At 46.8% G+C, this 25472-nt stretch overlaps 1 protein-coding gene across 2 annotated transcripts in view; it reads right to left on the bottom strand.

The window, feature by feature from the left end:
• Nucleotides 1-25472, bottom strand: part of LOC129016816 (tensin-3-like) — a 226236-nt gene that overhangs the window by 110667 nt on the left and 90097 nt on the right. For both annotated transcript variants that reach the window (XM_063656411.1, XM_063656412.1), the window contains 5 exons: nucleotides 19388-19452; nucleotides 15131-15214; nucleotides 6082-6194; nucleotides 4924-4984; nucleotides 2719-2794 (listed from right to left, as the gene is read on the bottom strand). In XM_063656411.1, the coding sequence (XP_063512481.1) occupies nucleotides 2719-2794; nucleotides 4924-4984; nucleotides 6082-6194; nucleotides 15131-15214; nucleotides 19388-19452 (399 nt within the window). The remainder of the gene's footprint in view (nucleotides 1-2718; nucleotides 2795-4923; nucleotides 4985-6081; nucleotides 6195-15130; nucleotides 15215-19387; nucleotides 19453-25472) is intronic.

The raw sequence follows: 25472 nt of genomic DNA on the forward strand, positions 1-25472 counted from the left end.
GAAGGGCAAGAGGAGGAGGGAGAAATTTGTAAAGGTGGGGTGGGAGAGAAGAAAGGGGAGAAAGGAGGAGGAGGAGGCAGGTGGAGGAGGAGGTAGCTGGAAGAGAGGAGAGGAGCCAGGCACTTCCCAGGAGACTGCCCCACCCGCCTGGTCTCAGGAAGACCCTGCAGTTACCAGCCCATAAACAGCCCAGGGGAGAGGGTTGTCCCATGCTCTTGGTGGAGGGTAGGGGGGAAGCCACATCTTAGCCTCAGGGTCACCCTCCATGACTGAGTTGTTCAGCTGCCTCCCATGAGTCATCTTAAAGGGACTGGGTCATGGGGCCATAACTACTCATCACTGAAGATCTGGTTTGGGGAGCACCCGCCCTTGAGATGCTGCCTCCCAGGGCAGGTAGAACACTATGCAAACAAGATGAGGGCGGGTGCAAATCCTACCAGCATCGCCCCCAGCCTCTCTTGGCCTACTATTTTTTTTTTTTTTTTTCTGAGACGGAGTCTCACTCTGTCGCCCAGGCTGGAGTGCAGTGGCGCAATTTTGGCTCACTGCAAGCTCTGCCTCCTGGGTTCATGCCATTCTCCTGCCTCAGCCTCCTGAGTAGCTGGGACTACAGGCGCGCGCCACCATGCCCGGCTAATTTTTTGTATTTTTAGTAGACATGGGGTTTCACCGTGTCAGCCAGGATGGTCTCGATCTCCTGACCTCGTGATCCACCCACCTCAGCCTCCCAAAGTGCTGGAATTACAGGCATGAGCCACTGCACCCAGCCCGGCATCTTCTTTAAAGCTGGAACACTGGACCCAGTTCCAGAGTGGGTGGAGGAGTAAAGTGCTGAACATAGCCGGTGCTCAATAAAGACTCAGGCCCTTTGTCCAACAATCCCAGGAAGTGTCCTGGGAGAAGTAGCCTCCAGGGTGAAGTCTCCTAGGAAACAAGCCCAGGGCTGCCTTCTGGACCACAGGATGTGAGAGAACACCAGAGCGGATGTCTCTCTCCCCTCCTGGTCCTCCCTCTCACTTCCAACCACAGGGATGCTGCACCATCGCTGCAGCACAGCACCGCTGAGGACAGACTTCCAGCCCAGGTCCTCCTCCTTAGGACAGTAGAACAGAGAGCTAAGGAAACGCGTCTATAAAAACGTATGACGCACCCCAAACCTCAGCTTTCTTGCCTATGAAATGGGAGGCAAGATGTTTATAAAGTGCTTACTCAATGCCTTGAAAAGGGCTGGGCCCGGCTGTTGTTCCAGATCTGCCTTCCAGGCCTGAAGAACCCCTCAATTAGGTGGTGAGCATGTGAAACAGGACAGAACTGGAGGCCCCAGAGGGACCCCGCTGGCATGGATGGGTTTAGACGGTCTCCACCTTCAATCCTCTCCACTTTCGATCCTCGCTGATTTGATTTTTGTAAGAATTCAGGACCAGCAAGGTAGGGAGTTCACCACCCACTAAGCTAAGATTTTAAAATCTAGGGGTTATGGGGAAATTAATGAATATCCTCAAAAACATTGTACAGGGCATTTATAATACAATGAAAAGCTAATTCTCAATTCACCCTACTGCCTTATAGAAGTGGGTCTTCCAAGGCCATGAAATCTTTACATTCTATGATTCTATGCATGCTGAAAGTCATATTATATGCCTTAAAAGCTTACCTTATTTCAGATAAAAAACTTTCGTAAAATTATTTTAAATGTATGAATTGTCTGTATTCAAGAAAGATAAAAGGCAAAAATGTAATGATGTAATGGCTAATCTCCTCCAAGAACCAACACACCCAAGAGTCAAAATTATCTGGAGAAATCATTGTTTTGACCATTAATCAAGCTGTAATTGCACCAGCTGTATTTCACACTTCGGCTATTAATGATACTTAAATATTCTATTTCTGCACCCACACTCTGGGAGGCCTGTGATCATGTGAAGAATGCAAATTATAGTCAGAATACAGGGGTTCTCCGAAGTGAGTGGCCAAGTTAGGACATTAATTTCCAGGTTATATATCTCAAGGGGCTCTAGAATGAAAGAGAATCAAGAATGAAGATTTGTTCCGTCCCTTTAATTAAAATAGTTTTATTCAGAAAGTTAACTAAATGCCTTAAGGCAGTGGTCACCAATCTTTTTGGCACCAGGGACTGGTTTCACAGAAGACAATTTTTCCATGGACTGGTGGAGGATGGTTTCAGGATCAAACTGTTCCGCTCACTTCTTGGCGCCTGCTCAAATTATTACAGGGCTATTCCTAACCATGCACTACTCACCAGACGCTTCAACCGCCTTCTCATCAATCGCCCACATCACTTGAGATGTAAACTATGGCTGAATTATCCGCATCTCCATGCTAACGGCGCCTCAATATTTTTACCCACCTCAGATCATCATTCTCCTAAGGAGTGTGCAACCTAGATCGCTCGCACACACAGTTCACAATAGGGTTCGCACTCCTATGAGAATCTCATGGCACCGCTGATCTGACGGGAGGCTCAGGTGGTCCTGCTCGCTCACTAGGCCCAGTTCCTAACAGGCCACGGACCGATAAGGTCCACGGCCCGGGGGTGGGGGACCCCAGTGTTAAGATAAAAGCTACTTTTCATTCTTCCTACAGGGTACTTTTTTTTGGGGGTGGGGGTTACTTTTTTAACACAGAATCATGATTTCAAGTCATCACCACTGGGAGAGTGGGGACACAGACACATCTGCGGCCACGGCGGGCACTCACCATGACATCTCCCTTCAGAAGCTGGGCCGGCTCGATGATGATGCAGATCCTGCTGGGGTTTTCTGGGCCAACGTTGCTTTGGGATGAAGAAGAAGGCAGATCATTATGCAACTTCATAATTTCGTGGGAAGAATACATGTAGAGAAAAGCAACCCTACAACCAAAAACTCAGAAATTACACAGAATGCCCAATCAGCCCAGAATCTAATTCCTGAGAATCTAAATGAATCTAAAAAGGTAAAGAAAGCTCCCAGGCCATGGAGGGTCCTCATAGCATCATCACGGTCAGTGACTGACTTGAAGTGACTAAGGTCCAACTCCAGAGGCCCAAGCTTGGAGACGACCATACAGCCTTAGACGAAGGGGCCCAGGGTGGGCACAGCCACAGTTTCAGTTACAAACTGCGGGTGCAATTCCAGAGTGACATCAGTGCACACAGGGCCCACAGCAAACCCAGAAATGTGACAACAGCTCTTTGTGAGTAGTGAGATTTGTTACCTTTACTGACTTTTCATAAAATGTCTGTCCACATCCAAAAAGACAAAGAAAGCTCAGAAATATATACAAATTTGGGGGATGTGTGGCTACCTTTTGTTTAAAATGCAAAGGAGGCCGGACATGGCTCACGCCTGTAATCCCAGCACTTTGGGAAGCCAAGGCAGGCGGATCACTTGAGGTCAGGAATTTGAGACCAGCCTGGCTAACACAGTGAAACCCCATCTCTACAAAAATACAAAATTTAGCTGGGCATGATGGCAGCTGCCTGTAATCCCAGCTACTCAGGAGGCTGAGGCAGGAGAATCGCTTGAATCTGGGAAGTGGAGGTTGCAGTGAGCAGAGATCGTGCCAGAGCGAGATGCTGTCTCAAAAAAAATAAATAAATAAAAATAAAAAACAAAATGGAAAGGAGCGAGAAAGAAAAACCACAGTAGTGAGAGCCTATCGTAGGACTCTCTCCAATATGCTCACAGTTAACCTTCCCTATTCTTGGGTTCCACATTCACGGACTCAACTGACTGGGGATAGAAAATATTGTGGAAAATAAATAAAAAACAAAAATGCAACCATAAAAAATAATAGAAGTTAAAAAACAATACATTGTAACAACCATTTTCACAGCCTTTACATTGAATTAGGTATTGTTATGTAATCTAGAGATGATTTAAAGTATACAGGAGAATGCTCATGGGTTATATATGTAAATACAATGCCAGTTTTTTGTTGTTGTTGTTTTATTTTTTTTGAGACAAAATCTCGCTCTGTCGCCAGGCTAGAGTGCCGTGGCACGATCTCAGCTCACTGCAACCTCTGTGTCTCAGGTTCAAGCAATTCTCCTGTCTCAGCCTCCCAAGTAGCTGGGACTACAGGCACATGCCACCATGCCCAGCTAATTTTTGTATTTTTAGTAGAGATGGGATTTCACCATGTTGGCCAGGATGGTCTCAATCTCTTGACCTCGTGATCCACCCACCTCGGCCTCCCAAAGTGCTGGGATTATAGGCGTGAGCCACCAAGCCTGGCCTTTTTTTTTTTTTTTTTTTAATTCTTGCTCTGTCCCCTAGCCTGGAGTGCAATGGTGCGATCTCGGCTCACTGCAACCTCTGCCTCCCAGGTACAAGTGATTCTCCTGCCTCCACCTCGAGTAGCTGGGTTTACAGGTGCACAACCCCACAACTGGCTAATTTCTGTATTTTTAGTAGAGACGGGGTTTCACCATGATGGCCAGGGGTTCGGTGGCTCACACCTGTAATCCTGGCACTTTGGGAGGCCAAGACGGGTGGATCACTTGAGGTCAGGAGTTCAAGACAATGCTGTTTTATAAAACACACTTGAACATCCTCGGATTTGGGTAATCAAAGGGGTTCCTGGAATCAATCCCCCTTGAAAACCGAGGTGCCACCATACTCCAAAAAGCAAATGGCCCTCTCTCCCCTCAAAATTCCAGCCCCTGTGTCCTTTAATGGATCCAACTGGTATGACAGCCCAAAGACACTTGTGCAGGGCAGGAGGGAGGGCCGAGGCGTGATGCTGGAGCACATGCCATAAGAGGGTTTTCCCCACTGGACCCTTCTTTGGCTTCTTGGCATTCTTTGACCTGAACCCTCCCACCCTCTTCCTACTAGACAGGCACCTGAGGCTCAGCTGCAATTCCCTGAGCCATCCAGATCCCACAGCAGCAGCAGCAGCAGCAGCAGCAGCACTCACTAGATCCCGGAGGTGTACACAGGCTGCATGGCTTGGTAGAGCTTCAGAAAGGGCCGGCACACTGAAAGAAAGGCACAACTGTCTGTAGAGGCATGACCGGTACAGAACGAACAGGAATTTGGCAATCAGAAAGACAGAAAGGGACGAGGAGACCAGAAGACTGCACCTGCGGCCTTTGAGGTTTGGGAAGGCAGTGCATGGAGCCACAGGGTTGCTGCAGGAAAAGGCCGGACCCGGTCCTAGAAGCCTGCAGAGCAACACAGTTTGACCTTTATCCAAAGGGTGCCAAAGGCTCCTGAATTGAAGCCAGGCTGCTTCAAAACCAACTAGCAGCTTGGCAAGGTCACTCTGGCCATGATGACCCGGGGGACCTGAAGGCACAGATGTACTTCAGAGACAATAGAAACCTCTGAGCAAGTACCTGCATGGGACTGGCGAGGAGGGGCAAGGGTCCTGAATCCCAGCCATGTGCTGTGTGTGCCTGCACGGGATTGGGAAGGAGAGGACAGGGCCCTGACCCTCAGCCATGTGCCATGTGCTCCTGCATGGGACAAGGGAGGAGGGATAGAGCCCTGCTGACCCTCGGCCATATGCTCTGTGCACCGTTGGGGAACTGGGGATGTGGGGACAGGGCCCTGATCCCCAGTCACGTGCTGTGCTCATCTAAGTGGGACAGGGAGGAGGGCTCAGGGCCCTCACCCTCAGCTACATGCTGTGTGCTTTCCTATGGGGTCATTTTAAAGGAGAAGGAGGAGACGGGCTTGTGAGATGCATCAGGGGAGACTGGGTCACATTCATGCCTCTCTTACTGGGCTTCTTCCATAGCTTGTGACCTCAAGGCCAACTGCACAGCTGACCCACCAGGGCTGCAGCCCAGGAAATGCTTGTCTGCCCGAGTCACTGTGCATATACACAGGGGTATTTCTGATCCCCCTTGCTGGCTGCCAGTCCCTCCCCTGATTAAATAACTTGGCCCAACCACATAAACATGGGGCTCTGACCACTGAAGGGGGACACAGTCAATTGCCAGGGAGGCAGAGGAGCAGACCCTGGGCCCTCTCGGAAGGAAAGCAGAGGCTTATCTAAACTGAGGGGCCCAGGACCAGCTCCAAGTCTGGGCCAGCCAATCGCAGGTGCCATATCATGAAGGACACTCACCTCCACCTGTGTCGAAGTTGGGGGTGCCGTGGAGGATGACAAAATGCAGGAACAGGGGAGAGGCATTCATTTTCACCGATCCGGACGGGAGCCCACTGAGGAACTGAACGTACCTGCAAAACGGACAGCTGGGTTAGACTTCCCAGAAGTATCTTCAGCCCCTGCTGAGAAGGGAACTCAAGGAGAAACATCCTGGCTAGGTCTGGGGCTCTGGGAGAGAACCGGTCCACTGCTCACAGCCTGGGGTTTGTTCTCAGCATGGTGCTGCGCTCACAGGTCTGAGGGCTTCCCACCAGCGCACCAGGCACCAGGCACCAGGCACCAGAGACACCAAGGCATAACCGGCCTCTCGGCTTGAGCATCCCACACCTGAAAGGCCTCTGTGCCTGTCCACTGAACCTATCGCCAGGCAAAGCCAGGCCACAGGCCACAAGCCATCACAATCCCCATTGGTGAGCAGCAGGAAGCAGAGGCCTGGCACACCGGTGGGTGTGTGCTCTGTCACTAGCATTGTACCTAGGGCAGGGTCACGTGACCCAGGCCCAGAACCACTCACTGCACCTGCTGCTTTCTGCTCATACTCGAGAGCCCTAAGAAAAGGCTGGAGTCCATACTCCCCTCGTATCTCGCAGCCTGCCACACCACATCTGATAAGAGGCTCTCCTTCCTGCTGTCCCTCTCTCTTCAGGGCCCAGCTCGAAAGGTGAAGGCCATGTGGGCCGTCAGCCTTTCTGAATTCTAGGCATCAGCCTCATGCTTCCAACACCGACCACACACAACTTCCATGAGCATTTGGTGGTCAAGAGGGAAGCTCCTACACTAGGAGCATCTGACTGCTGAGGTCCTCATGAGGCATGACATGGCAGCAGTGACCACAAGACAAGCCGGAGGCTTGCCAAGCTCTCTGATGCTTCCCTGGCCTGTCCTGCCTGTTGGTGCCCTGCCTGGCGTGGCTCCTGCCCTGAGGTCCCTCACCGTGGCCACTGCACCCACACAACCTCCACTGTAGCCTCAACACCTCTCATGGAATCTGTGTTTCCATATCTGTCTCCACCAAAGTACTGTACTCTTTGCAAGAAAAACCCAAACAATCAAAAACCCCGCAATATTTAACAATCTGTGCATCTCTCTATTGCCACAGCAGACTGAGGCAGGAAGTGGCAGGTGACTGTGTTGCCAGCACCTACAACCATACTACCCCAAGCCAGAAACGGCCATCACGGACCTTGTGTTAAGAAAAAAAATCTCTCACTTACACTGGCAATTCACACCCAGTCCCTTATTCAAGCAGTTAAATTTGTATACAAACAAACTAAACAAGAGATTTCTGTTAAACATTATCAAAAAAAGGAAAACCCTACTTATAGTCCACCCACTAGGAAAATGTTTGAAAAGCGAGTTTGCTTTTAGTTCAGTTACAATTCATAGTGAGAAACAGGGCATGTCAGTATTTTCATCTTCCTGGCAGCAAACTTCTCTTCTGCTCTCTCAGAACAGGGCAAAACCTCACAAGAGTCTCAGAGGACAGAGACGCTCAGCCTGGAGTCATGGGGACCCTGTGAGGCCAATGATCAGACTTCAGTGGACCTCCAGGCAGCTCCCACACGCCTCCCCTGCAGGGTACTTTCTACCCTGGCAACAAGACTTCTCACCCTCCGTTGTATGTACGCAGAGGAATGCATGAATTGTGTAATTTTAACCATGCAAATTTTATGCATTGTGGATTTCATGGGTCCTTTGGCTCCCTGGTTTTGAGTAAAAGTGAGGAACCACAAATGCCCGGATTGAGAGGCCTGAGTCACCTCCTCTGGGGCAGTTCCGCCCTTCCTCCAGCACGGGGCAGCTCTGGTCACTGGGAAATCAGCTCAGCTTGTCCGGTTTGTCAGTGGCACACTGAGTCCTACACCGTCTGGCCATGTGCTTGGGCGGTTCTGTAGTGACCATGTGGCTGAGATGGCCCTGTTCCCTGGGGGTGTTCTCAGTGCCCCATGTGCACCTGGACCAGGCATCTAGATGAAGTCGATGTTTGTTTTATGACTTCATGCAAACATGGAAGGCTCTGGAGCGCTGGGCCTGAGGGGCTCCTGTTCATGGCTGCATAAGGGGTCCAAGTAGCTAAGCCCAGAGTTAGCGCCAAGGTCCTATGAGGGGCAAACAGCCATCCTCCGGGAAACCACAGCCTCTCCCTGACCCAGGTCTTGTACCATACTGTGGTCACAGAGCTTCATTTCTGCTGATGTGGCCTCGCCGGAATTGTTGCCCCTGACACCAGACAAAGCACAAGAAGTATTTCCTTCAGATGAGGAGGGCCAAGCTGACAGCAGAAGAACTTTGTTTTGCCACGGGCTCCCATAGAAGGCCAAAGTCCAGGGCCACAAGCCCAGTGGTGGTCAGAGGGGAAGGGAAGGAGGCTGTCACTGCCTGGGACCCAGGACTCCAGAGTCCTTTCCCCAAAACCAGTTCTCAACAGTCATCACCTCCCAGGTCAGTCTACAAAGGGCTGCTCAGGTGATAGCTTAACCAATCAAAAAGTAACCCCTTGGAATATAATTCTCATCTGTCCTTTATAGAAAACAACTTTTTATGCATCATATTTTCAGGTAAATTAAAGACATAAAATGCTAAGGTAAATGTAATTTTTTTTCTTCCTTCACATGCTTTCTTAATAAGATAAGATTAACAACAACAACAACAAAAAAACCCAACATATTGTTCAAAATCCCAAATAAAAGCATGCCTTTAAAAAACATTTAAAAAATAGCAATGCCTTATAAAAACAACGAAGTTCACTGCAAATATAAGCTGTAGTGAATGCTATGAGATTGCAGAAAGATAGCCAAGCATAGGTGATAGCACCGAGTTTGTGAGTGACTTCCTAGAGAACCACCATCAGTATCAAAGAAAAGAACATTCAGGTATGGATGAAAATAAGGGAGGCCAGGCACGGTGGCTCACGCCTATAATCCCAGCACTCTGGGAGGCTGAGGTGGGCGGATCACCTGAGGTCAGGAGTTTGAGACCAGCCTAGCCAACGTGCTGAAATCCTGTCTCTACCAAAAAAATTAATTAATTAATTAATTAATTAATTTTAAAAATTAGCTGGGCATGGTGGCATGCGCCTGTAATCCCAGCTACACAGGAAGCTGAGGCATGAGAATCGCTTGAATCCAGGAGGTAGAGGTTGCAGTGAGCCTAGAGTGCACCACTGCACTCCAGCCTGAGTGACAGAGCAAGACCCTGTCTCAAAGTAAAAAAGAAAAGAAGGGGAAACGAACATGACAGGACAGAATTGCACAATTAGTTCATCCCGCTGACTATGGAAAGGATCAACTTTAACTTCGTATACATGGTATTTATCTGTGGCATTAAAGGTAGATATAAATGAATCAATTTAGGGTATCAGATGCTCTCTGAAGACCATCCCAACAGCCTTATCCAAAATAAAATGTTCCTACTTAGTCAACACAGTTTTCAGAGCTGGAAAGAGTAGAAACCAGTTACTTTATAAAAACAGCTCCATTATTTTCCCATTGCTATCTTTTCTTTCTTTTTAGGCAATAACTCCCTGGAGATGATGTTTTCCATGCTTCTTCTCAAACCAGTGAGCACATTTTAAAAACTAAAGGATTGTTTTTAACTTGTAAGCAAACGAACATAAAAGCAGCTTGAAATTTTCAGTTGTCCCTTGCATTATTCACAGTCACTTCTAACAGCAAAAACTTCCATTTGGAATCTCCATAAATCTCCCTAAACATTTGAGTTGCAGTAGACGTAAGCTTAAATCTGTCTGAAAAGTGGGTGCATAAAAATCAGCATTCAAATGTTACTTTTCCAAGCAACAGGAACCATCATCACAGGACATCTTTCCCAACAGCTTACTCATTCTACATTCCTAGCACTCACAGAGTCAGCCATGGCTGCAGGGGCAGCACCAACCGGCCAGGAAAGGTGAGCTGGGCCACCTGTTGGTGTCAGCCAAGACTGGGCTGTTTCTTAACATTCTGCTGAGCATTCCCTTCCCTCTCATATAATGGGGAGAATAATGAGACCTACACATTGGAATTGCTGCAAAGATGAGTCAGTTGCATGGACATAAGGGTCAGAGTAGACCACAACACATCTGCCACAGCCTCTGCTCTCCTGAGGTATGCTGCCAGAGTGTAGGTGGCTTGGCCCACAGAGTTGGTGACTCAGAGAGGATGTCTGGGCCCAGGCAAAGTGTGTGGCTCCCTGAGGAATGGTCACCCTTTTTCCGCAGGCTGTGGGCAGCAAGGAGGATGTGCAGGGAAGGGCCACAGGGGCATGAAGTAAAATAGCCTTTGCAAAAATTTTAACAGTGAGAGAATATGACAGTGAAAGAGATCTAATGTAACCAACCCCCATTTTGCCTTTAACCTCCTAGCTGCCCTTGGCTATTCCTGGGCTTGGACCAAACTAACTTCAGGATAAAGTGAAGTTTATAGTTTAAGTGATAATAGCCCAGAACTAAACCACCTTTGTAAAACTAATGCAAGACTACCACATTGGGAGGATGAACGCAGCTTGAATTCTGCCCAGGTATAGACTTAAAAGATTACTCTGGGGATCACAAGATTTGCAGCTTCCTCAATTACTGCTAGAGAGAACATCACCATTGTAGAACCTAAGATTGGCCTTTTGAGATGTCTGTTCAGGCTTTTGCATTTCTGACAACTGACAGCTCTACCTGACCTGCCAACTGTTCTCTGGCAACCCACCCAGAAGCGGACTCAGAGGCAAGAGGGCCATTTTCCCCTATGATTGCACCCCCAACCACTTAGCAGCACCCATTCCCTAGCCACCCCCTTCTCCCCAAAATACCTTTGAAAAACCCTAGCCTCCAAATTTTCCAGGGGGCTGATTTGGGTAGTAATAAAACTCTGGTCTCCTGTTCAGCCAGCTCTGCATGAATTAAACTCTTTCTCTACTGCAATTCCCGTCTTGGTAAATCGGTTCTATCTGGGCACTGAATAACGAACCCATTTGTCGGTTACAGAGACTACCTGAGGAGCCTCATCCTTTAGAGAATGTGGAAAACTACTCCCTTTGTATCTTTAAAGTATTCTTTCAGGCACCTGAGGTACTGTGTCAAAAATGACAGAAATATCAAAAATCAAATAATGCCATTTTTACATGTAGTTAGACAGGCATGAGCAGGGCAGCAGTGGGCTCTTTCCGCACCCACTAGGAGAATGTCGGGTAATGGTTCGGCAATTATCACATTGCCTCTCTGAAAGTGATACACTGGCAGCCGGTGCCAGGAGGAGGCCATTTCCTGATGGTCCACACCTATTGCACTGTTAATTGAATGCAGGCCCCAGGGAGACACAACTTCTCAGGCACGTGCATTAACAGAAAGAAATGGCAGAGTATGACCTTCTCAGGGTACACCACCAGAAAAGGGAAGAAACCCTCAGATAGGCATGCATACAACTTCCTAAACATACTGCATGTGCTCACTTCCCAAGCAAAAGGAGGGCACTATGCATGCGGGCAGCCCCCTCTAAGGGAAGAATCATGGGAAAGGGGCACAAGACATGGGAAGTGGGCCAGCCTATGAAGTCTAGACCAAGGGTAAACACCACACTTGACCTTCATGTGCCCACTTGGGTCTCTTCTAAGCGTACTTTCCTTTCTTTCTTGTTCTAAAGCCTTTTAAAATAAACTTCCACTCCAGCTCTGAAACTTGTCTCTGTCCCTTTTTCTGCCTTATGCCCCTCAGTCAAATTCTTTCTTCTGAGCAGGCAAGAATTGAGGTTGCTGCAGACCTCAATTATGGATTCACTGCTGGTAACTCAGATACCTTCCACCAGTAACACTATATAGGATAATTTCTAGGACATCCTGATTTCTGCATGCCAAGACATTTGTTTGGTCTGTCTTCCCTTTACCTCAAAGGGACACCCAAATGTGCATAGACAACATGACTGATGGCCTTAGGTCTGACTCCCATGTGGGGCCTCCCAGGGTCACCTTGGTAGGCAACACGCAGGAGAGATCAGCTCCCCAAAGAAACAACTGGCTACCTGTGATTTTCCCCATTAACTCAGTGATGGGGCCAAGAAACGTGTGCTGCTGTCTCAACTCTCTCAGAAAGAAAGGAAAGGCGGTAAAGAAAAGAGATGTCAGAAACGTTAATAATTTTAATATTTTTCCATGATGCTGATAATAAACCAAAACTATACCCGGATTTTTGGGGGGTAGGAGGAGACAGGGTCTAGCTCTGTCATCCAGGCTGGCATGCAGTGGGGCAATTACAGCTCACTGTAACCTCCAACTCCTGGGCTCAAGGGATCCTCCCACCTCAGCTTCCAGAGTAGCTGGGACTACAGGTGTGTGCCATCACATCCAGCTAATTTTTTTTTTTTTTTTTCTGATAGAGATGGGGTCTTCCTGTGTTGCTAAGGCAGGTCTCAAACTCCTAGACTCAAGGGATTGTCCTGTCTCAGCCTCCCAAAGAATCGGGATTACAGGCTAGAGTCACTGTGCCACACCCAGTATTTCTTTTTAACTACTTCTCAAAGAGGAAGGCTTCCAAGTTTAGGGAAGGAAGTTCAGGGGTGCCTCAGTAACACAATGGTGGTCATGAGCACCAACAGGAGGCCACACCGGGGTGTCAACAAGCTGCTTCTCATGATTTGCTGAAGACAAGGAAGGTATAAAAACAGAAAACTTACATGGGCACGTGTAAGTTTTATGGGTCAGCTCCATGGGCCAACTGCTCCATGGTGTTTTAGTGTAACAAACAAGGTAACAAAGATTGACCTCCCATCAGAGTTGCTGTTGAGACTTCTGAGCTTCCCAGTCACAAATTCCTTGCTAATTAATTATTCTCAAGAGTGATTATTACGAGTTTGACTTTAAAATGATTTCTTGAGCTCAGTCCTAAAACAGCCTGCAGCGCACCCATCCCACTTCCCAGGCCATTCAGGACAACAGAGAAACCTCCCATCACAGAGCCTATTCCCATACAAGCTGTCCTCACACGTTCTTCTGGTCTCAAACTTTCCTCCAGATCTATCTTATGCATTCATTCGTTTACATGCTCGATTACCATTTGGTGAGCATCTTTTCATGCAGGCTCTGGTCAAGATAAAAAGAAAAGAGCAAGGAATAAGGGGCAATTCCCTAATCTCAGGAGCAGAGGGATTAACCATGGTATGTAAAATTGAATCCAGCAAACATTAAACAATGCAAATGTTCTGGCTTCAAATGTGTAATGACGGGAAGGATGCATGAAATCCCTGGGCATGGGAACGTGAGAAGAGCAGGGCACGGTGGCTCACACCTGCAATCCCAGCATTTTGGGAAGCCACAGCAGAAGGAGTATTCAAGGTCAGGGGTTCAAGACCAGCCTGGGCAACACAGTGAGACACTGTCTCCACAAAAATTTTTAAATTAGCTGAGCATGGTGATGTGTGCCTATAGTCTCAGCTACTCAAGAGGCTGAGGTGGGAGGATTGCTTGAGCCCAGGAGGTTGAGGCTGCTGTGAGCCAAGATTGCACCACTGCACTACAGCCTGGGTGACAGAGCAAGGCTCTGTTTCAAAAAAAGAAAAAAAAGAAAATGAGGAGATATTTTCTCCCTTTACCCATATTCTTTTAATGTTATAAACAAGCTGCTGGTGCCGTAAGAAATAAGAACAAAAAAAAAGGAAAGACGACAGCTGGACTTCCTGTGTGCCAAGCATTCTGCATGAGTTACTCCCTATTTACACCTCATTTTCCATGCAGGAGGTCATATGAATGTCACGATTTTGGAAACTGTTCAACAAAGAAATAACATTTAATGGTTCCAAAAAAAAACCAGAAGTGACTGTTTAACTAAAATATTTTATAAAATGCTAGGTTTTCTGAAAAAAAATATGCTAGGTTTTCTGCACGCAACTTGCATTGCATGTGGGCCCTGTTGCTGACCACGGTCCCACACCCTAGCCCATGTTCCTCCAACACACCCGGTTTCAAGAGAAACAGAGCCATGCCATTGGAAATAGCAAGACAAAAGGAAAAGGTGCCTCTGGTGATGCTTGAAATCCCTTTCTGCCCGTCTACCCCCGTGTCTGCTGACATAGCCCTCAGTTGCACTGGAGAAAACATACAAGGCATCAAAACTTGCATACACAAGGTCGGGTGTGCAACTACCTGTCTCCAAAACAGAACACCATTTGGCAATCACCTTGGCAATTCTCCTACAAATTCCCTGCTGTGGGCTTTGAAATATGCCATGGAGCTACCTGGTTGGCTCTAGGTGTCACCGTCTGTGGAGGAAGTGCACCTGGATGGGGAGCCAGCTGTGGGTCCTTCTCACTGCCTCTCAGCCAGCCCTGCTCAGGTTCTTGACCTCAGCCTGCTGGGGCTGGTAGCAAAAGGAGAAAGTTCTGCACCCCACCATGGCTATTCCCCACCACTTACTGAGCACATTCCAGGGGCCATGCCCAGAAGTAGAGAAGGGAGAGATGGGCAGCATGACAGAAAAATACTCCGTGGCCTCAGGGAACTGATGAGCTACAAGAATTGGCCAAGTGCAACTGCTAATGTGTTTGTGTAAGTAAAGTTTTATTGGAATATAGCCACATTTCCTGATTTCCATATTGCCCAGGGCTGCTTTCATGTTAGAACAGTTGCGATAAAGATCCTGCAGCCTGCAAAGCCTAAAATATCCACTCTCTAGTCTGTTGCAGAGAGAGTTCACTGACCCCTGGTCTAGCCAATAGAACCAAGTTCCAACATAATAATGGAAATCAAAACACACTCACTGCAAGAGAGGAAAATGCCAACTGGAGCAAGTCCTCCCTCTACCTGTCAGTGCAAGCCAGCAGCATAGGGGGCTCTCTCTCACCACAGACACACAGGATGGCTAGGTCCTTAACCTCCGGGAGGGACAAGCCTCCCCACCACCTTCACAGTCTTTGGCATGACCCAAGAATACCATTTAGGTATTGGGACAGAAGAGATGCCTCTTCTGTTTTCACATTTTTATATGTAAAATTTCATTCACCTCTTCACTCTGGCTTTGGGGATGTATACATACCGTTTTTGGGAAGGCTGCATTAAAGCTGAAACTTTGTCATCATAAAACTTCTTCATTGCAATCCTGTCAAGGGCCTGGTCGGCGCTGGAGGGGAAAGAGAGAGAGAGAGAGATAACTCAATGGAGCTCACACCACGTGGGTGCGTGATGGGGGATGTGTCTCATGGCTGTTGAAAGTGACCAGCTCCCACAGGGGGCTTCACCCTTTGCTGCACCTGTGCACACCCAATCCACCTGTCTCCTGTTAGACTTCATTTCCCCTGCAGGAATATACTGTGCTTAAAGTGGGAGCCATAGTGCAGGGTCAGAATTCTCATCTGAAATAACAGCTCCTTATCTAAAGATATGATTCTTAAGAGTGCTGAATACCCAGCTTGCAGAAGAACCAACTGAGGCATCTCAGCAGGCAAGTGGTAGGGCTGGTGTCCAAAACTGTCCCTTGGCCACCCTACGTCCTAAATAAAGACCATTTTAAGTGGGTTCTGTGCAAGACAAGCAGGCAGACTCAAGTCTCAGGACCACAAGGATGCAGGGAGCAACCCAGGGCAGGAGAGTCAACGGACCCCCCCATGAAGTCCCAAGAGGCACCCTCAAGACACAAGTGGGCCAGCCTGTGCCCCACCAGTATGTCACTCCCAGGACTGGGCTTGAGAACACTGCAGGGCACCGGGGTTGGAAATGTATCTGAGGCCTCGGGGCTGCAGCATTGTTTTTGAAGTGATTGAAAGTAACCCTGCTTTTCAACAATATAGTTGACCTTCAATGCCAGGTCCACAGTGCTCACAGTTAGTGTCTGACAGAAACTTCCAGAAATCTCACAGCAGGGCATTCGTGGGATTTCTTGATATGACTTCAGCACAAATCCTGGAATATGAGTGCAGTGTCTTAACAATTCCAACTCATTTGGGCCAAATGCTTCCTTAAAACCCTGATAGGCCGGGTGTGGTGGCTCACACCTGTAATCCCAGCACTTTGGGAGGCCAAGGCAGGCGGATCACCTGAGGTCAGGAGTTCAAGACCAGCCTGGTCAACAGGGTGAAATCCTGGCTCTACCGAAAATAAAAATTACCGGGGCATGATGGTGGGTGCCTATAATCCCAGCTACTTGGGAGGCTGAGGTGGGAGAATCACTTGAACCCGGGAGGCGGAGGTTGTAGTGAGCAGAGATCACACCATTGCACTCCAGCCTGGGTGACAGAGTGAGATTCCATCTCAAAACAACAACAACAACAACAACAACACCTGATAAAGTGGGCCCCTTACTTAGAAAAACGTGTCTGTGCCCCTCTAGAAAAATGATGTACATAAGCACTGTGGACTTCATAAAAATACCGGTAGAGAGACAGGCAGGAGGAGAAAGAAACATACTCAAAAGTAAGTTGAGTGTGATTTGACTTTCACAGAATGCTATAAAATGGACAACTTGCTACGTGCATTTACTAGGCAAGGGGCTGTGCTGGTGGCGCAGTTACAAACAGAAGGGCCCACTTTAGCACCGAGTCCATCACATACTGAGCAGGAGAATGCAGCTCCATAGCCTCCCAGTGACTTTTAAGCATTCCTTTTTCTGAAATTTACTTGTTTTATTAAATGCTGAGAATACATTTTGACCAATGTTTATTTTCCATAGTAATATTAGTAGTAGTAATAATATTAGTACTGGTTTTGTCTTTATAACTCTTATTTTTATGGTGTTGATACAAGAATGTTCTTCTTCTCTGGTGACTTGAAGTTTCTGTTTTCTTCTGTTTGCAGTTTGTGATAAAGATCTCAAACATGTGCTTGTGCTATCTGGGATTACTCTACTTCTGAAATATAATCTAAGAGGGAACATTGTAGAAATGATCAAAGATGTATGTATAAGAATGTGTTCATCATGGCAAGCTTTGCAGTAGAAAACAACTGGAAGCAACCTTAATTACCAAAAAAAAAAAAAAAAAAAAAAAAAAACACTTGAGAGGCCAAGGTGGGCAAATCGCAAGGTCAGGAGTTCAAGACCAGCCTGGCCAACATGGTGAAACTACGTCTCTACTAAAAATACAAAAAATTAGCTGGGCATAGTGGCGGGTGCCAGTAATCCCAGCTACTTGAGAGGCTGAGGCAGGAGAATCACTTGAACCTGGGAGGTGGAGGTTACAGCGAGCCAAGATCACGCCATTGCACTCCAGCCCCGGTGACAGAGTGAGACTTCGTCTTAAACACACACACACACACACACACACACACACAAAACTGACAAAACTGGAAGCAACTTGGATAGGCAAAATCAACAAATGCTTAAATACATAACATATCCGTTGAATAAAGTGCTATGCTGCCACTGAAATGATGTCGGGAAACGATGCGTATAAAATGATATTAATGTAGAAAAGCAAGTCACAAAGAGCATGTGGTATCAGCCCATTTAATTGAAAGGCACTTAATACTATTACTCCTACTAATCACAACAGCGTTAATGGTAGCCAATACCTGAGTACTGATGCTGTTCTAAGTGCTTTTTGTGTAACATATGTTGAACTGTCACAACATTCCGGGAAGTAGGACTACCATCATTTTCCAGGTAAGGATGCTGAGGCTTAGAGAGATTCATGTAAATTGCCTGACACATGCAGATGAAATACATATTGACTACTGAGAGAAAACAGAATTTGTAGCAAGAGGTCAAAGGTGTGTTTTTAGCCCTAAGACATCTACCCTTCCCAAAAAATCCAGGACTACCCACAGTGCATGGAACTTCGGTTCAGGCAGTACTACTTTGCTGGGGATAGAAATGCTCAGTTGCAGCTGGGCGTGATGGCTCACACCTGTAATCCCAGCACTTTGGCAGGCCGAGGCGAATAATCACCTGAGGTCAGGAGTTCAAGACCAGCCTGGCCAACATGGTGAAACCCTGTCTCTACTAAAAATACAAAAAATTAGCTGGGCATGGTGGCACACACCTATAATCCCAGCTACTCAGGAGGCTGAGGCAGGAGAATCACTTGAACCCGGGAAGCAGAGGTTGCAGTGAGCCAAGATTGCACCACTGCACTCCAACCTGGGCAACGGAGCAAGAGTCTGTCAAAAAAAAAAAAAAAAAAAAAACAGAAGTGCTCAGGCTCAGGTGGTCTCTGTCCAGAACCAGCCAGGCTATGTTTAGTTACCAACCAAATGTCTTTGGCATCATTGAGGGATGGATGTGCCCAGGAATCTCGATTTTCCTGGCACACACACACACCGATGATTATTCTCACCAAGAGGGTATCTGATTTTCACTTGGGGGTTGGTTTCCTCCCTGGCAGACACCAACTCCCCAGTTGGTTTCCAGAGAAAACATTCAGAAAGTCAAATTTCACTCCTTGGTGCTAGAAAGGAAAAGGTTTATCGGCTGATATGAATAGGCTTCTATTTCCTCAGAATGGAAAGCTCAGGCTTTACAAAGAGGCCATTGAGAAGACAGGGCAGATGCAAATGCAGACCCCATAAATAATGATATTTTCTGCATTGCATTTCAGCGAGAGTGAAGATCTGCACTCTGGGAAGGGTTCAGGTGTACACCACAGCTGCCCAAGGCCAGGAGGATGGGCATAGGGCTGAGGTCCTTGTGGCCCTGCCGTGTTTGTGTCATGTCTGGCTAAGGGGACCCAAGTGGCACCTCCAAAGTCTCCATGATTACAGTTCCATCTTATGGAAACCAGCCCAGACCTGGCTCTCCACTCCTAGGCTGTGGGATCATGAGCAAGCTGCCTGGCTCCTCTGAGCCTCACCTCCCTCATCCATGCAATGGGAATGATACTAACTGCCTCATGGGTTAGTTAGGAGAATTCAGGGAGAAAAGGAAAATATTCAGTATACTTCCCAGAGGCCCAGTGCCTGCAAAAGAGGTGGCTGTCACCATCATTATATACAAGGTATGAGCTGATTTAGTGAGACCACTCTGTTCTTTTCATAATCGTGACTTTTATCTCTGTTATTTTTTATTAGAGAATTCTCTATTAAAGAACAAGGGACAGTGGGGCCACTTATTTTTTTAATGCCTCCATGGAAGTACTTAGAATCAATCATACACAGTCACCCAACCTGGAAAATGCCACTTTCACAAGTGTAAACGCTTAACTGGAAACTGGGTTTCCAGGCACTGACCACCCCAGCACTGGGGGATGGGAAACACAGGTCAGCCAAGCCCTTGGTATCCAGAACAGCTCCTGCGCAGACAGCCTTCAGCCCCATGCAGGCTCAGCTTTTAGCACCTGAAGACAGCGAGCTGACATCATCCTACCTGGCTGAGATGTTGGTGAAATGCATGTAGGATGATATGACCACTCCTATGCATCCTTTCCCGCCCTGCAGGAGACAAAAGATCAGCTGATTTTCTCTGAAATCCCACAGCAGAGATGTAATTAGAACAGGAAAAGACTCACTAGTGGACAAAATAATAGAGAGCCTGCCTTGGAGGTAAGGCCAGCATTACCCACAGCCTTCCTGTCTGGGAAAGTCAGTACCCAGTGCAACTGGAGTCTCTGCAACAGGGAACCGAACCTGCATGCTGGGTGCAAACAGTAAGAGCGGGTGCTAACTGGAGCAGCCGTAGAAGCCCAGGAGGGCAGACCAACACAGCAGCTGCCTGTCATTTTACCCAATTAGGCTGGAAGAAACTGTGCCAGGAGCTGCAGCAATTAGCATGACTTAATTATCCAGGTCAGACAGAAGTGAACGCCTGCCTGCTAACGGGCTGACAACGATCAGGGCTGCAAACACAGCTCAGCATGATGGGACACAGATTCCAGCTCACTGGCAGCACTGCCAGCACCTGAGCTCCACGTACACCCCCGTAGCCCGCCCTCACTACACATAGAGGAACCATTGTCCCAGGCAGAAGTTCTGGAAAAGGACCCACTCAAACCATAACCACAGACACCAACAACCCAGCCCACAGACCAGCAACACCAGCAGGAGAAGCAGAAAGTATTGGACAGGCCACCCTCACCCAGGGCCATAGAGTGCCACCTTCTAGAACATACTCTTACAACCTACAACAGCAGATTGCAAACCACAGCCCAGGAGCTACTTCTGCCCATTACCTACTTTCCCACAACTTGTGAGCTAAGAGTAGTTTTACATTTTCTAACTATTAAGAAAAAATTTTGAAAAGAGAAGATTCCACGCCATGTGAAAATGTGTTGAAGTTCAGATTTCAGTTGTCCATATACAAAGTTTGACTAGAACATGGCCATTCCCATCTGTTCACCTACATCCAGGGCTGCTTTCACTCTCTCTGCAGGGGTAGGTTTGAGTATTTGCAGCAAGACCACGGGGACTGAAAAGCGTAAAATACAATCTGGCTCTTTTTCTTTTTTTTTTTGGAGACGGAGTCTCACGCTTTGTCGCCCAGGCTGGAGTGCAGTGGCACAATCTCGGCTCACTGTAAGCTCCGCCTCCCAGGTTCACGCCATTCTCCTGCCTCAGCTTCCCAGGTAGCTGAGACTACAGGCGCCCGCCACCACGCCTGGCTAATTTTTTGTGTTTTTAGTAGAGACGGGGTTTCACCATGTTAGCCAGGATGGTCTCGATCTCCTGACCTCGTGATCCACCCGCCTCAGCCTCCCAAAGTGCTGGGATTACAGGCGTGAGCCACCGCGCCCGGCCTAATCTGGCTGTTTTTAAAAATATTTGCCAACCCCTTATCTGGAATCATATAAAGCCAAAAAGGCAGGGCCTCTAATATGTAGCTCCCTAACTTCTTGAGAAGAAACTACTGATCAAATTCAAGTCACAATTCTGATAAGCCCAGTCACACATGAATGTCACCCAGGAGCATCCTCTCTGTCAGTGAAAGTCAAAAGCATGCCTTATAGGTACTCAATGCGGGCACTTGATACACTCTTTGCAGCTGAATCCTGGCACGTGCAAATTATTAACAGTATGGCTACTAGTATGCCTCTTGCATAAAACTGTATTTGACAGCAATTCACCTACAAAGAAACAACACTTCAGCCAAAACAGGCACACATGGCGGTAACATTTACCCCATTACCAATCGCTTTTGTGGCACTATTTATGGATATATAAAGCAAGTATTTTTTTTCTTTTTTTTTTTTTTTTTGAGACAGAGTTTCGCTTTTGTTGCCCAGGCTGGAGTGCAATGGAACGATCTCGACTCACGGCAACCTCCGCCTCCCAAGTTCAAGTGATTATCCTGCCTCAGCCTCCCAAGTAGCTGGAATTACAGGCATGCATCACCATGCCCGGCTAATTTTTTGTATTTTTAATAGAGACAGGGTTGTTCCATGTTGATCAGGCTGATCTCGAACTCCCGATGTCAGATGATCCCCCCACCTTGGCCTCCCAAAGTGCTGGGATTACAGGCATGAGCCACTGCGCCCGGCCTATAAAGCAAATATTAAAAGATCTGAAGGGACAGATAGAAATGCCACAACCGTAGGGGACTTCAGTACCGCATTTTCAACAATGGACAGATCACCTAAACCAATAAGAAAACAGGGTACTCAACCTGCACTTTAGACCAAACAGACCTTACAGACATATACAGAACACTGCATCAGAATATGCATTCTTCTGAAGTGCACACAGAAGGTTCTCCAGGATAGATGGCACGTTAGGCCACAAAACAAACCTTAACGAATTTAAGGAGACTGAAATCATATCCAGTATCTTTTCTTTTTTTCTTTTTTTTTTTTTAATGGAGTCTCCCTCTGTCGTCCAGGCTAGAGTGCAGTGGCAAGATCTCAGCTCACTACAACCTCCACTGCCTGGGTTCAAGCGATTCTCGTGCCTCAGCCTCCTGAGTAGCTGGGAATACAGGTGCATGCCACCATGCCCAGCTAATTTTTTTGCATTTTTAGTAGAGACGGGGTTTTACCATGTTGGCCAGGCTGGTCTCGAACTCCTGACCTCAGGTGATCTGCCCGCCTTGGCCTCCCAAAGTGCTGGGATTACAGGCATGAGCCACCGCGCCTGGCCTCAAGTATCATTTCTGACCACAGTGGTATGAAACCAGAAATCAATAACAGGAGGAATCTTGGAAAATTCACAAGTTTATGGAAATTAAACAACATACTCCTAAATAACTACTGGGTCAAAGAAAAAAGTCAGAAGAGAGGTTTAGAAATATCTTGGGAGAAACAAAAATTGAAACACAACACACCAAAAACTTATGGGATGCAGCAAAAGCAGTTGTAAGAGGAAAGTTTATGGCAATAAATGCCTATGTTAAAAGAAAAAACTCTCAAATAAAAAAACCTAATGTTAGGCCGGGAGCGGTGGCTCACGCCTGTAATCCCAGCACTTTGGGAGGCCGAGGTGGGTGGATCACGAGGTCAGGAGATCAAGATCATCCTGGCCAACATGGTGAAACCCCGTCTCTATTAAAAATACAAAAATTAGCTCATTGTGGTGGCACGTGCCTGTAATCCCAGCTACTAGGGAGGCTGAGGTAGGAGAATCACTTGAACCAGGGAGTTGGAGGTTGCAGTGAGCCGAGATCACGCCACTGCACTCCAGCCTGGTGACAGAGTGAGACTCTGTCTCAAAAAACAAAACAAAACAAAAAACCTAATGTTGCACCTGAAGGAACAAAGAACAAACTAAACCCCAAATTAGCAAAGGAAGGAAAAAACAAAGGTTGGAGCAGAAACAAATAAAGGAGAGACTAGAAAAACAATAGAAAAGATCAACAAAACTAAGGGTTGGGTTTCCTGAAGACTAACAAAATTGACAAATCTTTACCTAGACTAACATAAAAAGAGAAAACTCAAAATCAGAAATGAAAGAGCAGTCATCATAACTGATGCCATTTAGACACAAAGAAACACAAAAAACTACAAACAATTACATAGCAATAAATTGGATAACCTGGAACAAACTCATAAATTCCTAGACACATACCACCTACTAAGACTGAATCATGAAGAAACAGAGAATCTGAACAAAACAATAACAAGTAAGGAGATTGAATCAGTAATATAAACTCTCCGACAAAGAAAAGCCCAGGACCTGATCACTTAACTGATGAATTCCATCATCGAAAAAAAGAGAAAACTTTGCTATGGTTTAAATATTAGCCCCTTCCAAAACTCATGTTGAAATTTAATCTCCAATGTGGCAGTATTGAGTGGTGAGGCCTTTAAGAGATGACTGGGTCATGGGGAACCTTGCCTTCATGAATGGGTTAATACATCTGCGGATTAATTAACTAATGGGTTAACGAGTTATCACAGGAGCGGAACTGGTGGCTTTCTAAGAAGAGGAAGAGAGACCTGAGCTAGCACCCTCAGCCCCCTCGCCATGTGATGCCCCGTGCAGCCTCAGGACCTCTGCAGAGTCCCCAAGAGCAAGAAGGCGCTCACCAGACGCAGCCCCTTGAGCTTGGACATCTCAGCTCCTATAAATTTTAATATAAGAAATAAATTCCTTTTCTTTACAAATTACCCAGTTTCACATATTCTGTTATAAGTAACAGAAAACAGACTACTGCAAACTCTGCCAGAAAGCTGAAGAAATGCAAACACTTTCAAACTCATTTTACAAGGCCAGCAGTACCCTGATATGAGGTCTTTCTTAATGCAATAGTAAGTATTTAAGGTTTTGCAGGCTGCAAAGTCTTGTTTCAACCATTCAAACCTACCCCTGCATTGTGGGTGGAAGCAGCCATGGATGTACGTGAACAGATGGAGGTGGCCATGTTCCACTCAAACTACGTATGGAACTGAAGTAGGACATCTTCATGTAATGTTCATGTAAATAAAGCTCTTAGCTCACAGGATGTAGAAAACACAAGAGGGCACGATAGGCTCATGGACTGTTACGTTTTAGTGCAAGCTGCATTCTTTTGGACTTGGAACTGTTCTTAACAAAAATCACAGAATCACTAATTGCACAATTTTCCATGGGTATTCTTCACCATGGACTCAGAAACAAAAGGCATGGTGTGGATGAAATCTCCCAAAAGAACTGCAGGCCATTTCTGGTCAGTCAATAACCAGGATGTGGAGGGGTGAGGAGGAGACTGCACACACCCACACAAACACAAGCCTCTGCATCACACAGCAGAATGGGAAGCATAGCAGGACTGACCCTCACTCTGTTCCCGCCCAGGCTGAGACACGCCCAGCTATGCTAGAAATTCCTGGCATGTGTGGAAGGATACGCGCATTCTGCAAAGCAGGCGGATTTCGCCAAATGTCAGCGATTTCACCCCTGCAGTGATGATGATGAACTTCTGTTAACATCGACATCAGCAATTTCAAATTAAAAGAGGGCTTATCTCTCAGGGCACAATTTCTAAGCTTTTCAAAAATGATTTACATGGCACCAGAAGAGGGCAAGCGATTAGCAAATCACTTCTGAGAAGTTTCAACATGTTCCCATGAATTCCACTAACAAGAGCTGTCCAGAAAGCCTAAAGTTGCTTAGCAAAATGATGAATTTTAGAAAGCTCTAGGTGGTCCCCACTAGGACCCATATGTTTTAAATAATCTCATCATTTCTTTCAATTTCATCTAAAAAATTGAAGTGAACAACAACTAAAATGGAATAAATGGCCAAGGATGGCACTTTTCAAGTCCAGCAACTCCAAGAGTCTTCTGACAATGCAGCTGGCAGCAGGTCTGGGTGCGCCCTAGAACCTGCACTTTCCACAGGTGCTGCTGCTGGGCCCAGGCTCACAGCTCAGGAATGCTGCTTAGAACAGCTTGCTACGTGATCCTGGGCAATGATGATCCATCAATATCAGGCTCACTGTGTCAAGATCACCACACCAAGCCTGAAAAGCATAGGTTGTTTTAATTAACAAGAATTACATTGATTTAAAAGTCTGTCTGACTCTCTCTCTCTCTCTCTCTCTTTTTCTCTCTCTTAGTTTGCACCAAAACACAATTTGGGTGGAGGATCCATAATTTAACATAATACTTGAAAAGATCAGGTCATCATAGACAATTTGGTGGTCCTAATGGGTGTGCCTGTCCATTTGGGGGGAAAATATGATCAAGTTAGATGTGAGGAAAGAGACAATACCAGAGAGAAGCAAATAACATCTGTGTGTCCCTGATGGAAGTTTTCTGCACATCGAATGGTCATCAAATGCCTTACAGCTGTAAACAGCATCCACAGGCCGGCCTACCTAGTGCCTTTGCGGGAAAGATATACTGAGAGTCTAACATAACTCAAATGGAAGCTTCTTTCAAACTAAATTCCATAATACAATGGATTTCTGTGCAGTTTTTTAGTGTGAAAGAGTCCGGAAGAAAAAAAAAACACTTCTATCTTGAACCGTCAACACTTCCTAGATACTTTGATGGTCCTAAGAATGCTTTGTCAAACACACAAAACAGGGAGCTGCCCATTAA

Source organism: Pongo pygmaeus, chromosome 19 (genome assembly GCF_028885625.2).
Source record: "Pongo pygmaeus isolate AG05252 chromosome 19, NHGRI_mPonPyg2-v2.0_pri, whole genome shotgun sequence".
Taxonomy (NCBI): Eukaryota; Metazoa; Chordata; class Mammalia; order Primates; family Hominidae; genus Pongo; species Pongo pygmaeus.